This window comes from Chiloscyllium plagiosum, chromosome 23, assembly GCF_004010195.1.
Source record: "Chiloscyllium plagiosum isolate BGI_BamShark_2017 chromosome 23, ASM401019v2, whole genome shotgun sequence".
Classification (NCBI taxonomy): Eukaryota; Metazoa; Chordata; class Chondrichthyes; order Orectolobiformes; family Hemiscylliidae; genus Chiloscyllium; species Chiloscyllium plagiosum.
Window position 1 is genome coordinate 45702902 of NC_057732.1, and position 18564 is coordinate 45721465.

Genomic DNA, 18564 nt, shown 5'->3' on the forward strand with positions numbered 1-18564 from the left:
AGTTTAAATTTACCAGCAAATTAATCTCACTTTGTATCAATTAAAAAAAGATACTACTGGACTCATTTAATTGTGTGTGGAAAAAAAAATTACAATTCTAGAAGCTTCCTAGTACCTGTGGCGAAATGTCTGTAAAGTTACAACTTGTCAGTCTTATCTTTTTCTTGAGCTGCCTACGTTTCTCTAGACAACTGATAAATCGGTCTTGCCATGACTGGAAGGGTACACAGATAGGGCTAATATCAAGCCTGCCTTGTTAAATATTCAATGTTGGTTATCTTCTGGTTGACAAGTGAAGGCTAATGGAAACATCCTTCTTCACTTAATTTTTTTTAAATTTGCAATCTTGCATCATTTTCTGCATTTCCTCCAACTCAATAATAATATCTATGTTCGCAGTATGGCTTCAGAAAGTAATTTCCGTCTGACATGATCAGAGGCAAGCACTTACCTCACTGTCAAAGAGCACACTTTCTCAAACATCTATTACCTCTGCATCTACACCAGCAGAACTCCATCCTTTACTCGAATGCTAAATTACCTCCATGTTTGTGGGTGGGAAGCAAAAGAAAAGACAACATTGCACCGTGCAGACCCATAAAACTTACAGGAAAAGGGCAGACTTCCTACAGAATGGGTTTTGCTTTAAAAGGGTTGCTGTTACTTGATAATGCACAGCTGTAACCTGCTAAGGTCCACTTAACCAGAAGAGGTAACCGGTCTGTCGCTCTTAATCTGGTATTAATTATTGATTAAAGAGGCTCAGCGTTCTCAAGGTAATGACATAGCATTTCTGACAGAACAATGCTTATTCTAAACCTCAGTCAATGCTATTATTTTTCCTTTGGTTTAATCCTCAATTATTTTACTCGCACCATTGACCCTTTAGAAGCCAGGAGTTGACTGCACTGACAGTTTCAGAGCTCGAGTGGATGAGATGGAAAGAAAGGGAACCAAAAACAGAAAATGCTGCAAGTATACATTTTAGAGAGTGAGTCCCTGCAGCATTTGTGATGGACTGAAACATTCCTTTCCTCTCACAGTCCCTGATTCCCTTTCTACCGACCCTGGCAGGAGTCATGGGTCGGTGAGACATTTATTCCTGCTTACTCATCAAAGTTTACCCTTTGATCCCAAAACCCATAACAACATGAGTCATCAATAATATCAAGTCCAACCTCAGCCCCAACCAGCCTCCTCAGATCTCTTCCTCTTCTCCCATTTAACTGGGTCAAGTGCAAGTTGTTGTCAAGCTGTGATAATCTAAGATTGACATTCCTACTACTGATATGCCCTACATCAGACAAAATGAGGGCATGGGTGGGCACAATTTACACCCCTTAGGGGTTAGTTTGCAAAGTGGTTAGGCAAGGAAACAGAGAGCCTCCCAAAGAATCGTGCTCGACCCTCCTGGACATCTAGCTATATTCTGCCTTCTACTTTCATGAGAAGATTCTGAAGTTAGTGGGATGGGTGAGTAAGGATTACCCATGTATTGCTACATGCAAAGAATAGACACCTCCTAACTGGGTGGCACGGTGGCACAGTGGTTAGCACTGCTGCCTCACAGCACCAGAGACCCGGGTTCAATTCCCGCCTCAGGCGACTGACTGTGTGCAGTTTGCACGTTCTCCCCGTGTCTGCGTGGGTTTCCTCCGGGTGCTCCGGTTTCCTCCCACAGTCCAAAGATGTGCAGGGTCAGGTGAATTGGCCATACTAAAATTGCCTGTAGTGTTAGGTAAGGGGTAAATGTAGGGGTATGGGTGGGTTTCACTTCGGCGGGTCGCTGTGGATTTGTTGGGCCGAAGGGCCTGTTTCCACACTGTAATCTAATCTAATCTAAAATATCTGTTTAATTTTCATACTCATGACAATCTCTTGACCCTTGCTTGCTCTAATTGGGCTGTACGTGTGTTCTGACAAACAGAGGGCAAGGAAATATTTTCAAGCTCCATGTTGCTGCTTTTGGAGGAGTCTCACTTCACCTGAGAGTATCTGCTGCTCTCTCTCATTCTATTTCATAAAAGTTCATTAACTGGGGCAGCAAAGAGGTGAGACAATGATAAAAAGGATGAAGACTTCGTGAAAAAAAACTAAACAGCAAACCATTTCTCTCTTAGTTACAAGCATGTGATGCAACAGTGTAAATCTCATTCAATCCCAAACACATGGGCTCAATCCTCCTGATACTACGTTGACTGAATCCTCTCTGCAAATTATAAAGTAGATTCCTAGCTGCCTTTTGCGTAGTCAGTGCCACTTCAGGAATGTTATTTTCTCTGTGTGATCTCAAAAGCAGTAGCATCCTTCCCATGATTAGGTGACTATAACTATTCCTGTTTCTTTTGTTGTGTGTGTTTGTTGTAAGCTTGTGTCCTTTTTTTATGAGGGGGATGGCACGGTATGGAAGACAGAGAAAGCAATTACAAATGGACCCATTTTCTTAACAGTCATAGCTTTCCTCAAATTCACAGGAGTATTTGCAAATTGATCTCATTCTTAGCCTAAGTCTCAAACACCCTTTATGAGTCTGATAATTGCTACTATAAATCTCAGATGGTGACAAGATTGGAGGTTACTAACCATGTCACATTTGTGGAACTGGAATAGGACTAAAATCACTTGGTAATGTGTGTAACTCAAAATTTATTATGTTCTGGTTGACTTTTGAAGTGGCTCTTCTGGAATTGCCATGACAAATGTCAAGGTTTAATGATAATAAAACTGAGAAGCATGTCATAAGACAGTATAAGCACCTCGTGTCTTGAATATATCACCTGAGGAGATTAGAGATTTAACACTATGCCAGAAGTAACATTTTGAATGGAAGATCCACCACCTTACTTCATTGACTGTGACCTACAGCTCCAATTAGCACTTGGAGCTAAAGGGAAAAAAAAAACAGGATGGAGCGTACACTTGCCTCGACTCAACCCATCAGGTCCCCGTAGAATTCTGCATTCCTCTATCTGTCCAAACGTTGAGAACATCACTCGGATGTCATTCTCGTTGCACTTTTTTGAAACCATCCCTATGAACAACTTTCGGTCTTCCACAGCTGGAAGGGAGAACAGAAGAAAAGGCAGGCGAGGCATTAGTGGCAACATTTGATCATTATTCTCAGCCAGTAACATTTCAATGTGATGGGAGGTGAGAAGGTACAAGGTAACGATGATACCACGCACAACCCTGGAAGTCAGCATCTTCTTTTATCCCCTAGTTCCGAGGAACCACCACTGGACTCGAAACATTAATTCTGATTTCTCTCCACAGATGTTGTCAGACCGGTCCCAGCTTTCCCAGCAATTTCTGTTTGTGAGCTACTGCCCAAGTTAGCTTGAATAACAAATTAAATCATGAAAAGTGGGTGTTGTTATCACCATTGCCCCCCCCCCCTCAAATAAAACCCTCATGGATGCCCATCTTCAAATACAGCCCCAACTCTAACAAAAAGGATGAGATTAATGCTCTTCTGTTCAATAGACTGTATTAACTTTATAATACAAGAAAGATTTTGTGAATTGCTATATTTTCAAGCATATAGGGCTGATTTAAACTTTTGGGACATGATTTAGTGTAACCACCTCAGAAAATGCACCTGGGTTGGTGACCACATAAATTAGAATTCTCCCTGCAGTTTGAAAGGGAGAACTGGAATCAGATGTACCAGTATTACAATTGAGTGAAAGTAACTACAAAGATATGGGGGAGGAGCTGGTTGGAGTTGATTGGAAGGTGGTCCTAGCAGGGAAGACATAGGAGGAACAATGACGGGAGTTTCTGGGTGTCATGGGGGGGGCACAGCAGAAATTCATCACAAGGAAGAAGAAACATTCTAAGGGGAGGATGAGATACCATGGCTGACCAGCGAAGTCAGGAACAGCATCAAAGCAAAAGAAAAAGCATACAACGTGTTGAAGATTCGTCGAAAGCCAGAGGATTTAAAAAAACCGGAGGAAAACTAAAAAATAAATGTGGGGAGAATATGAAATATGACAGTAAGCTAGCTAGCAATATAAACAAAGCTTGCAAGAGATTTTTGACGATATCTAAAAGGTAAAAGGGAGTCCTGGACAGAGTGGACACGGAGATGTTTCCACTAGAAGGAGGGACAAGGACCCAAGGGCACAGCCTCAGAATGAAGGGACAACCCTTTAGAAGTGAGATGAGTAGGGCTTTTCTCAGCCAGAGGGTTATGACCTGTGGAACTTATTGCCACAGAGGCCACATCATTGATTGTATTTAAGACAGAGATAGATAGGTTCTTGACTGGTATGGGGATCAAGGGCTATGGGGAGAAGGCAGGAAAGTGAGACTGAGAAACATATCAGCCATGATCGAATGGCGGAGCAGACTTGATGGGCTGAATGGCCGAATTCTGTTCCTATATCTTATTGTCTTATGACGCATTTTACAATTCGAACACTCAAAGTGGAAATCCAGTTTATTGCAAATTAGATTACTTCAAGGCGCATGCTGTGAGCTATGAAGGCAAGAGATTTTCTTGAGAAAATCATAACAATAGACTCTGTGTACTTGAATTCCTCAATTCTGTTGCTACACAACATCCAAGAGACTTTCCCTGGAGTCAGAATAAAAAGCATGCAGTTACAAGCCTTCCTTGGAAATTTAGGATCAAGCTTCTCATCCCCATATATCTGTGTCACTGTTTCAAACAGACACCTTCTCACGGCTCAACAGACAGCAGCTATTTGGCTTAACCCAATGTAGACAATAATATTCACATTTAAAAACAGGCTTCCAGTCACTGTTAGTGCAGTCAACGACAGAATTAGAATGAGACAACAATTGTCAAGCTCAAGCCCACTGTGGAGATGACAGTATTGGACTGGGGTGGACAAGGTCAGACGTCACACGACACCAGTTTGTATCCCAACAGGCTTATTTGAAATCACAAGCTTTTTAACCATTGCCCTTCATCATCTGAAGGGGACTTCAACTGACAAAGGAGCAGAACTCTGAAAGCTTGTGATTTCAAATAAACCTGTTGGGCTACAAACTGGTGTTGTGTGTCCTCCAACTTTCTATTTTCAGAACAGATGGAGTGATTGGCTAATCAATGCTTTTTAAACAGCAAAAGCTTTGTTTTTGTGAACTTTAAGAAAATCTCAAATTGATTTGGAAGGGTTGGATATTTGCTGTTTTTGTAACCTTAAGTTTAGTTAAAAATAACATTCTCTGGTGGCTGTGGTAAATGGCATCATTAAATTATCAGGTTTTAACTGTTTTACCTGTCTAGTTGGACTGAGATGCTCCACCCCAGCTTTTCATTCCTGGACAGGTATTACCCACTGCTGTTTACAGCATCAAGAAGCCTAATCTATTAGAGTTCTGGAAACATGGAGGCTGAACTTGATACTTCTCTGATGAGTTAACTTTTCTGGAATTCCTGAAGGTGAACACCTTCTGTGGTGCAACTCTGATAAACAAGCTCTGACTTAGAGTCCCTGTAGATCAGCACATAGCAACAGGAGGCGGCTATTCATCTCAAGTCTACCTGGCTATTCTCTAACACAACAAAATCAATCACGAGGTTGATTCCGGCATTGAGGGGGTTGCCTGATGAGGAACAACTGAGTAGACCAGGACTATACCCATTGGAATTTAGAAGAATGAGGGGGGGAAATCTTATAGAAACATATAAAATTGCGAAGGGAATAGAGAAGATAGAAGCAGGGAGGTTGTTTCCACTGGTGGGTAAATTTAGGACTGAGTTCACCCAAAGGGTTGTGAATCTGTGGAATTCCCTGCCCAGTGAAGCAGTTGAGGCTACCTTGTTGAATATTTTCGAGGCAAAGATAGATTTTTCAACAGTAAAGGAATTAAGGCTTATGCTGAGTGGGCAGGTAAGTGAATCTGAGTCCATGAAAAGATCAGGCATCATCTTTTTGAATGGCAGAGCAGGCTGAATGGAATTGATGGTCTACTCCTTTTTTTTTAAATGTTCTTATGTAACAAATGCTAACAACACCAACTGTAATGGTGGTAAACCACAGACACGCATATATGGTTAGAGTTTGATGACAGACACAGTGACCAACCTGAATGTCAGAACCTCTCTATTTCAAGAGAGATGCAAAGTATGAAAGTGGATTAAAATCTTCAGCTGATGCAAAAGCCTCTGGGATGAGACATGAATGTGGCTGGGCACTTTTGAAAAACACTTATTAGGAGTCAGAAATTTCAGCAGAGGTGGCTAAACACTTATTGGCAACAACACTCTGCATTTATATAGCATGGTTAACATAGTCAAACATGCCAAGGTGCTTCACAGTGATCAAATCAAGGTTAATACTGAGTCATACAAGTGTTATTATGGCAACTGACCAAAGGATTGACCAAACCAGATAGATATTTCAGAAACCTCTTGAAGGAGGAGACAGCCAGCATAGGCACTTTATGTTACAAAGCAGAAGGCTTTTAAAATGTCTTGTTTTCATAAATCCCGATCACAGACAAGACAGAGAGCTTGCAGGAGGCATCAGAAAATGAGCTGCAGCACTGCAAAAGACCGAGGGCACTTCTCTCCTTTGTCCCTTGCTATAATTACTTGACTTAAACCTTGGATTGATTAGGCAGGTCACTCTGCTGGAATTCTCCCGACTTCCGAACCCAGAGATCTGGGGTTCAAGCCCCTCTTGTTCCAGAGGTGTGCAATAACATCTCTGGATTGGCTGATTAGAAAATAATTACAGTGGAATTCTGCCAATGATTCATATTCATTGATAATGACAATTTTCATATCTATAATGAGGAAGTACTGAACTGGATGAGGTGTCATACTTCACACATGACATTTAAACTAAAGTTGCTTTTGCTTCTTCAGGGGTTTGTTAATAGGAAACAATTCAACTAGTAATCGATAAAGATGTTATTAAAAACATTTCAAAACAACCACAATTAAGGCCTAGCCACTAGAACAGCCAAGGTGGGATGATCCTGAAAATATGAGCAGGCAATAGGCCATTTGGCCCATTGAGCCTGCTCCATCATTCAACGTGGTCATGGCTGATTATCCAACGCAGTTCCCTGTTCACGCTTTCTCCCCATACCCACTGATCCCTTTATCCCTACATCTAATTTTCATTTATGTCACACTTTGTGAACAACGAGATGACTCAAGTTCACAGAATTGAGGAACAAATAAACCTCACACTGAGTGGAAAAGATGAATTGTGAATTTGGTTGGAGGAGCATCAATCAAATTGACCAAACAGTGCTTTGTGGAAAACTGTTTTGTGATCTTGGGCGAGCTGCTCCAATTATTCTGTTAATTCAAGAGCTGAATAAAGGTCAGCAATGCTGGGAACTTTCAGCAACAGAGAGATATTTAATTGTCATACAGCATGGCTCCAAGTTCTGAAGTTAACTTTCCACTTTTCCCTGCATTTGAGGGCTACCTTTCGGCTATTGCCAATTGCCAACATACATTTTTGGATTGGAATACAAGTATACAAGTATTTTCCCACCTATTTTAGATCAAAATCTGCTTCTGTTTTCAAAATTCCAAGTGTTTATTTAGGAAGCATTACATTCATGGAAAAGTCAATTATTTCATGCTTTTTATTTGTTGACCACATCAATCTTTCTGAATGTAATTAATGCACACAAAACCATCATAGCACAAGCTCAAAATAAAGTCTATTTAGTTAATGATAATCAAAGTGAAAGGGGAAAGAGTTGAACTGAGAATTGGAGAAGTTAAGGTTTCAGGTTTCTATGTAAAATGAAAGATATTGCTGCACCCTTCAATCTATAAATGAGCTAAATCCTTTCTGTCCAAGTGATCTGACAGCAAGAGCCCATTCCCTCATGTGAAGGCTAGCTTTAAAGTTGTTCAAAACATAGTGCCACAGGCTTCAAAATTATACTTGTGTACAGTAATAATGTTGCATTTATGTAGTGCCCTCGAGATTGAAACATCTCAAAGGACTTCTTACACTCCATGCAATGAATTACTATTTGAAAAGAATCCTAGGCAAATGACTAACATCAGAGCATCGCAAAATTATATTCTTGGGACATATACATTACCTTAAATGCAAGGTGCAGTGCTAAGTGTAACAGACATGGGGACAATCAACAGGATTAGAAGTTTCCATTGGAAGGTAAACGGTTAATGAAGAATTGATTTTGGTCCCGTATTTCACTATGTTGAAGCAACAAAGTTACTGCTTCCAACTTTCAATCAGTATTGGTTAGGATTTTAGTCTGTGCCTCCTTTAGTCCTCCCTTTCTCCTAGATACCTCAGGTTTTCAATTTCAAAACTGCTGCCAAGTCATATGCAGGGCTCCAGGCTGATATTTCACCTCCTTATTTTATCATTTTGATAAATATATGACCCAATATCATCACTTTAGTTATGTCGTCCAGTTTAACTTTAGTGGAGATTGAGCTGGTGACCCTTCTGTTCTACGTAGCTCAGTCTCATACCAGGCAGTGCACTTGCCAATTGAGTCAAGACAATGAGCCAGGCCAACCATAATGTTTTAGGCAAAGGTTTAAACTTCTCCATCAGCTGTGCTGTCTCTGCATTGTTTGTAATTGGTGGAAATATGAGAATGCTATCCACCTCTTCCATTGTTTCCATTCCCCAAAACCCTTTGATACAAAGGCTGGTCTGACTCCAACAAGTAATCAGTCATTGTAGAAACAGCTCCGAAAGTGTCTCATTTAATTAACCAGCTTCCTGCTTGTTAATGTCAGCATATGGCATTTAATTACAGTTTGAAAATTCATAAGCATACTCATTATGAATTTTTATGACAACTTAATTTATAATTACTATTACTCAAAACTGTTTTTTTTTGGGTGTCATTTGTTTTAGAAACAGCATTGTTATTTATCAAACATCTCAAAATGTATTGTTTTGAAGGCCACAATGTTTGTTCTGAAACCGGTTCAAGATAAATGAGAACATCCCTTATCACAAAAGTCAAGATTATGCTCTCACACAGTTCCACTTGCAATTTTGAGGCTCAGTGAGAGACAACTTCTGAACACGATCGTCAACTGTGAAATGAAAGATTCATCAGTTCTGTACAAAGAGGACTGGGTCAAGCCAACATAATTATATTCCGGAAGAATCAATTAGAATCCATGAAAACCCTACAGTCTTTCCTCATATCACATTGTGTCACCTTTGTAGGTGTTCCATATGCACTGGGTCAAAAGTTCAGTCTTCTGAAGGAAATCTCTTTGGTGACAAATTTCGTACCGTCACTTGAGACATGAAACTTTACCAAATGCACAGGGTCCTGTTAAGAGTGACTGAAGTTTTTGCACTCATCGCTATACACCTTTCGGAGTGAGCTTGGCCATTGATGCCATATTAGGATTGGTTTTATGCTCTGGGTCCATATGGCGAAGGCTTGGGATGTGACCGATCATGCTTGCCCCAACTAGAGCCTACAATAGCTAGCCAGATGCCATAAAAGTGCTAGAAGGCCAAATGTGGATACAGGTAAGTCATGTGCATCCACAAGCTCAATGTTAAGGCTAAGGATGGGTGCCATCTTAGACATTTTATGAATTGTACTACAGCTTGGCTAATTAATGAGGCACAATGATAACATCGAGAGCTGTACAAGAAGATGTGGTGCTTCCACCTGCATTTCTGCATCAAGAGGACACCTTAACACATGAGGAAATAAATGTTTGGACCTTTTTGGGAACAAGACAAGGGCATTAGACTGCAGGAAGCTCTCTGAGCTTCATATATCAGCTCTATTGTCTCCTTCAATAACTAGTTTCTTCAAAGATGCAGATAATTGTCCTGAATCCATTTGTACCATATGTTCAGGGGGCCTTCTCTCAAATCTATTTTAAACTGGTATTCCCAAAACGAGAAAGCAGAATGTGTGGTTAGTTTGTACCAACTCATCCCATGTTTATGGTATATAGAGATCACATTTCATTTATGGACTGCCCTTGTGCCAAGCCTGAATCCTGCCTCTGAATTATTGACTGTAGAGTACAGCATTACAGATAGCCTCAGCACTTCTCATCTAGGCTAAAGGAAAAACAAATTGTGCAAGGGTATTGTTCTTGATCAAAACGCAATATCCATAAGACCATAAGAAATAGAAACAGGAGTTAGCCCCTCAGCCTCTCAAGCCTGCTCGACCATTCAATATGAGACAGGCAGGAGGCTGGAAGAACAGTGTCATGGGGAAAAACATCAGTCTTGGAGTCAAAATCGGGGTTCAGTGATAGAGTTTATTGTACAAGGAAATATCAGAACTCGAGGGAGAGAAAGACACCAACAGCACAGTGGTCAGCTGCGAGTCTTCTCTTGACCCGGAGCACATGTCAAGGTACTTTTATACATTTTGTGATACAATAAGTCAGTGATGAAATTATTGAGGAGAAAGTGAGGTCTGCAAATGCTGGAGATCAGAGCTGAAAATGTGTTGCTGGAAAAGCACAGCAGGTCAGGCAACATCCAGGAAACAGGAGAATCGACGTTTCGGGCATAAGCCCTTCTTCAGGAATGGCCCTTCTTCAGGAAGCCATTCCTGAAGAAGGGCTTATGCCCGAAACGTCGATTCTCCTGTTCCCTGGATGCTGCCTGACCTGCTGCGCTTTTCCAGCAACACATTTTCAGCAGTGATGAAATTATTGCCTTTGTAACATGGTTTGTTTCTGGCAATCACTGCAGAATCGTTGGTAGTTTCGATACAGTCTTGGTCAGTTCCAGCACAGCCTTTGTTAATTTCTGCATGGTCATTGTCAGTTTCAGTGCAGACATTGTCAGTTTTATTGTCTCCACGGAAATCCATTGCTATAATAATGGGCGCTAATTGCTCTTTTTGAGAAGGACGATTGCTGCAGCCCTGGCTATTAGCACTTTACATTGAGTCTGTATCAAGCTGTTAGCATTTCTACAAGGGGTGTTGGCTGGACCCAGGCACTTCGGTGGGCAGCATACACTACTCATGTGTATTCTCTCCCCCACCTGCCTTAAACTAATCAACTAGGTTGTGAGGGCATTGTGCTGGTATTCTGGTGGCCCCAGGCAGTGTTTGTATCTGCTCTGCTGTTTCTCTCCATATTGTAATCCTGCGGCCATCATGTGTGTCAAATTGGCCAACTAATGGCTCAGCAGCCATCTTGTGTGTCCGTGTGCCTAGCATCACCTTGTCCCATGCCAATGCCCTCTTCAACAGCAAGCCAGGCAGCATCAGGATGTGGAGAAGTCGACATTTCTGGTGTAACCCTTCTTCAGTCCTGCGTATTTTTCCAGCCTCGTGCCTGTCGACTTTGGATTTCAGCATCTGCAGTTTCTTTTGTCTCTGATCATTCAATAGGATTGTGGCTGATCTGACATTCCCCAAATCCACCCATCCTGCCTTTTCTCCGTAACCTGTGATTCTCTGACTGATAAAGTACCTATCTCAACCTTAAATATGCCCAGGAACTCTGCCTCCACAGCTCTTTGTGGCAAGGAGTTCCAAAAGCTCTCAACCCTCAGGAGGTAAAAATAATCTTCCCCATCTCAGTCTGAAATTGCCATCCCTTTATTCTGAGACTATGCCTTCTGGTCCTAGACTCTCCCACGAGGGGCAGCATCCTCTCAGTACTTACCGTCTATCGTCCCTTAAGAATCGGAAATGTTTCAATGAGACCTCATGTTGATTTGTGATGTGCGCATGCAGGTATCAAGTGTGTTTGTCTGCATCCCCTGCACTACCAAAAGTCCATAACCACTCATTAGTGATGAGCATAGGAAGAGGAGGTGTCTGTTTTGTCCTTTGAGCCTACTCCATTATTAAGTGACATCACGAGTGATCTGTGTCTGAAGTAATCCCATATCTCTTAACCTCTCTAAGGAAAAGTGCATCAATCTCACTTTTAAAATTAACGAGCGACCTAGCATCAACCTCCATTTGCAAAAACGAATAGCAAACCTCTACTTCCTTTTGAGTTTAGAGGTATTTCCTAAGTTCATTTCTAAGATTTCTGATTAAAGATCACTGGATTCTAAACATTAACTCTGTTTTTCTTTTCACTGATGCTGCCAGACCTGAGCCTTTTCAGCATTTTCTATTTGTCACTCCTGAGAGGACTGTTTCTAATTTTTAAGACAATGACTTATCGCCCCAGACTCTTGAACCAGCAGAAACAAACAAACAGTCTTATTTCTATACCAGCTCCCTTTAATAGCACGGAAATTTCAATCACAGCTTAATTACCTAAATTTCAGGGAATACAATCTTAACTAGTGAAGTACTATTATTTTGCCAAAACCAAAACAGAGAGCACTCGAGTAGAAACAGTGCAGTATTACTTGCATTCAGACCAACAGGGAATACAGCAGCATCAAACTGAGGGTTACAGGGTATTTATGTACATGTACAAAAAGTGAGAAATAGGGTTAGAGAGATGCAGGCACAAATAGCCATATATTTTTAATAACTACCTGGTTTTTAATAGTTAAGCAGAACCGAGAATTAAATATTCTTGGATACAAGGTGTTATGGAAAGATAGGAAAGGATAGAAAGGAAAAGGGGTGGCAACATTTAACATACAAGATTCTGAAAGGGGCTGGACAAGGTGAACACCAAGAGGTTGTTTCTCTGGTCGGGGGATCTGAAACACAGGGCCACGGATGTGGGAGAGGGAGCTGACCATTTAGGGCTGAGGTGAGGTGACATTCCTTCACTCAAAAAAATCGTAAACCTGTGGAATTCTCTACCCCAGAGGGTTGTGAATGCTCCAAGGTTTAATATGATTAGGACCGAGATGTACAGATTTGTGAACTCTCATGAGAGTCAAATGATGTTGAAAATTATTGGGCAGGTGGGGCAGGTTCTAGTGACTGCTATAGCTTATTCCTGCAGGGGGAGCTCTTGTTATGCAGTGGTCATGTCCCTACCTTGTAGCCAGGAGATCCAGGTTCAAGTCACACTTGCTCCAGAGGTGTGCAAAAACATCTCTGAACAGGTTTACTGGTAAATATCTAGAATGTTCTTCCTCCTATTTCTTCTATATTAATGTAAAACCCATGGAACAGCATTTCCCTACAGTCAGTATCCTCAGGAGGAAAAGGGACAACAAAACATGAAAAAAAATCCAAGAACATCACACCCCCTCCATTAATCAAGGGAAAGGCTTCACTTACCATTTGTTTTTTCACTATCAGCAGGTTTCATCTGAATAGGATGATGCATCTGAAATGAAAGAGAATACCTCAAATCATTCTCTGAAATGCCAAAAGAAAAATAACTGTTCCAAACAGACTCAATTTTGAATATTCCCTGCTGAAGGCTGCTGCAGAATTCTCTCTCCATTACTTAAAATCACAATACCATGAAATGCCAGTGGTACAAATAAAACTGAATACCTTTTTTTATTTTACATGCAATTCCCCATCATCATAAAGTACTTATGTGCACATATCCTCACTTATCTGCAAGGATTTATGCAGGATTACTCCCAGGCAGCAGCTTCGCTCCTGGTTTGTTTCATTCATCGGTTGCCTCCAATCTCGAAGACACCTTGAGCAATAGTGTGAAAACAGGAATCAGAAACTCACTTTGAGTCTTTCCTAGTTTTAAATCCATTGACTTCAACTCCCAGTGCACAACATATTCAATTGGATTTCTCTGTCCTTACTGATTTCTCAGTAGCCTTGTTAATGCTATCTTTGCCATTTCTGTCAAACTTTGCTCCTCTGACTTGGCCTTTCTATTCATTCCCTTTCCATGCACCCAGACCATTGGCATCACATCTTCAATTACCTGTGGAAATTAAAGAGTGAGTGTGTGCGTGTGCGTCTGTGTGCGTGTGCGTGTACACGTGCATAGGTTTAGGTGTGTAGGTGCGTCTCGGTCTCGGTGTGTGTGTGCGCGCGTGCGCACTGGGGTATGTGTCCAGTCTTCAAAACAACATTTCAGAGCTTGGTGGGTGGCAAATTTAAAATCGAGCTCACTTTCTCTTGTACTGTCACTGGCCAGCGTGAGCATTCTCTGCTCTTGATTGACGATTTCAAGCACATGAATTTATGTATGTTTTCAGCTCTATTGTTAATACAATGGATTCTGCTGGGCCCAGGATCTCTGAATCAGAACAAGATTACACTCATAAAGAATATTAAACACAAGTACTGCCCTTTTTCTTTTGCAAAACATAACACTTCTATTAGATTCAATACTGACCTATAACTATTTGCGGCTCATACCCATTTCTTTCACTGCAAGAAATAATGGGCAATAAATCGGAGCAGAAAACTGTTTGAACCCTCAACCTCTATAAATTATGGCTTAAAAAAACAACAGAAAATCAATATTACAGCACAGACAGTAGACACTAGCCACTTTGTCACAAGCGAATAAAGTTAATGGCAGGCAGTCCACACTGGAGTCAAAGATAGAAAGTAAAGCGTTATTAAAAAGACATTAATATTTGATAGTGATCAGCCATGCACTGTCCAGACTTGCAAACTGCTTCATCTTTAAAACAAGCATGGAAGGCACTTTCTCTTAAAACAACTCATCTCCCTCAGGAGCACATTCTTTTGTTGCTTCTTTGGTCTTGCAAAGGCAATTCTAGCTGCATGGCAATAGAAAAGCACATTAAAAACTGGAGAAGGAAGGCGTACCATGGCTTCTCCAGTGAAAAAAAATCGTGTTGAATGATTCAGTTTGTGATAGACAATGGACAATTCTTCAGCGTCGCTGGTGCTGATTAAACCACTTGACCTGCAGTTGCTGAGGTCCGAAATAACATCAAACTAATTCCCCTGTAATTCTGTTTTTAACCTGTCTTCACTGCACCTTCCTGTGAACCACTTGAATGTGCCATTCTACACTGATGGTGCCATAATAGCTTTTAAATGTTGTTTTCAAAGTGATTTCATGGATGATTTTTTTTAATTGTCACAATTTTAATTGGTTTAGAGGGGGTCTGTTAAAACAGATGAATGTTGTGCAAATGCTTGAAATGTTTTTCCGCTAATATTGTTTTAATAAGTAACTGCTGGGCTGTCTTTTTCAAGAAGATTGTACAGTGTGTAACACTAATTTAATTCTCTTGGTGGTTTAGACACATATAAATGTATTACTCCATGGCACCTTGGCAAATGAAGACACATTCAGGAGGCGAGAACTGAAAGAAGGGATTCATAATCCAAACGAGTGGAAAGATTTTGCATCTGGCCTTTAGAATAGTATCAGAAATAGGTTCAGAAATAGGACTTTTGACCCTTCAAATTTGGTCCACTTTCAAGATATGGCTGACCATTTCTTTTTGCTTTAATTCCTTCACTAGATGTAGACATCACTCGCCAGGCCAATATTTTATTGCGCATCCCTGATTGCCCAGAGGGCAGTTAAACGTCAACAGGTAAGGATGGCAGTTTACAGTACTTCCCTAAAAGACATGAGTGAACCAAATGGGTTTTTTTCCCTGACAATCAACAATGGTCATCATTCGACTCCTAATTCCAGACACTTATTGAATTCCAATTCCACCATCTGCTGTGGTGGGATTTGAACCCAGGTCCCCAGAACATTACCAGGCTCTCGGGATTAACAGTCCAGAACTAATACCACCAGGCCATCACCTGACCCAATTGTGGATTGGTTAGCTTGATGGGCTAGACAGCTGGTTTACAATATAGAGTGATATGAACTATGTAGGTTCAAATCTTACATCAGCTGAAGCTACACGAAGGTTCTACCTTCTCGACCTCACCTCTCACCTGAGGCATGACAGCCCTCATTTCACCTCCCTGCATCCCCCCCTACCCCACTGAATGGGTCTCACACTCCTGCCAAGACGGGTACATTTTTGTTTGGGTCAGAAACTTCATCAAAACCTCTCTGTTTCATCCCAGTGCTAATGCCAATATTGTCTTCCATTTACACAACTTTTCTAACAAAGCAGAAAGTGCAGTCAAAGAGGAAGTGTTTTCTGAAAGACATTGAAGATGGGAATTATTAAACAAGATAAAGCATTTTGCGTGACCACATGATGTCTCAAAATGCAATATGCAATACTGTGTAGTTAGTCTCTGTTGCGATGTAGGAAACATTGTAAACATCAAGGCCCTGCAAACAACAATGGGATAATGGCCAGATAATCAATGTCTCTCTCTCAAAAAAATTAAGGGTTGAATATTGACCAAGAGACCTGAGACAATTCCACTGCTCCTCTGTGAAATAATACCACGGCATTTTTACAGACACCTAAGCAGGCCTTGGGACAGCGCGGTGGCTCAGTGGTTAGAATAGAATCGTAGAGATGTACAGCATGGAAACAGACCCTTCGGTCCAACTCATCCATGCCAACCAGATATCCCAACCCAACCTAGTCCTACCTGCCAGCACCCGGCCCATATCCCTCCAAACCCTTCCTATTCATATACCCATCCAGATGCTTTTTAAATGTTGCAATTGTACAAGCCTCCACCACTTCCTCTGGCAGCTCATTCCATACATATTCCAACCCTCTGCGCAAAGAAAGTTGCCTCTTAGGTCTCTTTTATATCTTTCCCCTCTCACCCTAAGCCTGTGCCCTCTAGTTCTGAACTCCCCGACCCCCAGGGAAAAGACTTTGTCTATTTATCCTATCCATGCCCCTCATGATTTTGTAAACGTCTATAAGGTCAACCCTCGGCCTCAGATGCTCCAGGGAAAACAGCCCCAAGCTGTTCAGCCTCTCCCTATAGCTCAAATCCTCCAACCTTGCAACATCCTTGTAAATCTTTTCTCAACCCTTTCAAGTTTCACAATATCTTTCCAATAGGAAGGAGACCAGAACTGCATTCAATATTACAAAAGTGGCCTAACCAATGTCCTGTACAGCGCACTGTTGCCTCATAGTGCCAGGGACCCAGCTTTGATCCCACCTTTGGGCAACTATCTGCATGGAGTTGGCACGTTATCCCACCATTTGCGTGAGTTTCCTCCGAGTGCTCCAGTTTCCTCCTGCAGTCAAAAGATGCGCAAGTTAGGTGGGATTGGCCAAGCTAAATTGTCCCGTAGTGTGCAGGCTAAGTGAGTTAGTCATGGGAAATATAGGGATAAAGTGAGTCTGGGTGGGATGCTCTTCAGAGGGTCAGCGTGGACTCAATGGGCTGAATGGCCTGCTCCTGCAGTGTAGGGATTCTATAATTCTGATTCTTAACATTTTGCCCAAAAGACTCCACTTCAGAGTGTGTGCACACCCTCAGCGATGTACCAGACATCAGCCTTGATTTGTGTGCTCCATCATTGGAAGGGGATGAAACCTAGAACCTATTACTGAGTGACTGTGAAGAACAGGTGGTACAGTTCTACAGAAATACTATATTCTTTTGAGGAAAGTTCTTCACACGTAATTGTAAATCTTCCTTCTCTGTATCATCAGTTTTTGGGATTCATTGCATAACATATGCTTGAAATCTTTGTTTTTGGTAGAATCTATTTCTTCCCGTAAAAACACAGGAAAAAAAAGCATTTCCTGAAAAACAGGACAGGAAAAAATATTTGTTTGCGCAAACCTTTGTAAATTGTCAATCGAGGCCAAGCCTGAGAATTGGAAACAAGGGAGAAAACCTTTCATGTTTCTCCTTTTAACTGAGCTCTCTGCAATTCTAAATAAAATCATGCTGCAATTTCATTGCTCAACACAGGCCAGTAAATAACCTACATTTGATTCAATAAATCATCTTGGCTGTAGCCTTTAACAGTTATACAGAGTCCCTCTTGTACATCTCATTTGCAGCACCCTGTGGTGACCTCTTGAGACAAAAATTCATGATTGTCCATTTTAATGAGGCTGATGTCCATAAAACATTTAACATTTGACAAACAAATGTCTAACAGGAGTGCGAGCTGAATAAGAAAGTGAAACACTCATTCCCCACTTTTATTGAGAAGGAATGCATTAGAAATTAAGACTGGTTTGCGATATGTATTTTTGACTCAATTACAAATGATGATTTGGTGGAAACATTCAAAGATGAGCAGAGTACTTCTTGAACAGGAATAGAAGTTCACATCATTTATAATTTCTCTAGTTCCTGTTTTCTCTCTCTCCTCTTTTTGTCCATCCCTATAGTTACAGCTTTCTCTTTCACCAGTTTTTTTCCTCTTCCCTCTCAATATTTACGTTGCCTTTCACTCCTGTCTTTTTCTCCTTTTCAGGCTTTATTTTGTTGCTGCTTGTTTTTCCAACAGTGTGACTGTGGATTGTCAGTTCTGTCTTTACGAAAGAAATGAACTTTGTAGTGAATGAAACCTTTGAAGAGCAGGTGTCAATTGCTTCACCGCTTGCGAAGATCTTTGCATCCTCACTGTCCACTGGAGTCGTACCCGAGGACTGGAGAGAGGCAAATGTAATTCCTCTCTTCAAGAAAGGAAATAGGGAAATCCCCGACAATTACAGACCAGTAAGTCTCATGCCTGTCGTCTGCAATGTGTTAGAAAGGATTCTGAGGGATAGGATTTATGACCATCTGGAAGAGCATGGCTTGATTAAATGCAGCCACATGCCTCACAAACCTTATCGGGTTCTTTGAGGATGTGACTAGAAAAGTTGATGAGGGTCGAGCTGT

At 41.2% G+C, this 18564-nt stretch overlaps 1 protein-coding gene across 22 annotated transcripts in view; it reads right to left on the minus strand.

Annotated features, from left to right (window-relative positions):
* celf2 (cugbp, Elav-like family member 2) overlaps nucleotides 1-18564 on the minus strand; it is an 874451-nt gene that overhangs the window by 75732 nt on the left and 780155 nt on the right. For all 22 annotated transcript variants that reach the window (XM_043714095.1, XM_043714096.1, XM_043714089.1 and 19 more), the window contains 2 exons: nucleotides 13147-13195; nucleotides 2924-3058 (listed from right to left, as the gene is read on the minus strand). In XM_043714095.1, the coding sequence (XP_043570030.1) occupies nucleotides 2924-3058; nucleotides 13147-13195 (184 nt within the window). The remainder of the gene's footprint in view (nucleotides 1-2923; nucleotides 3059-13146; nucleotides 13196-18564) is intronic.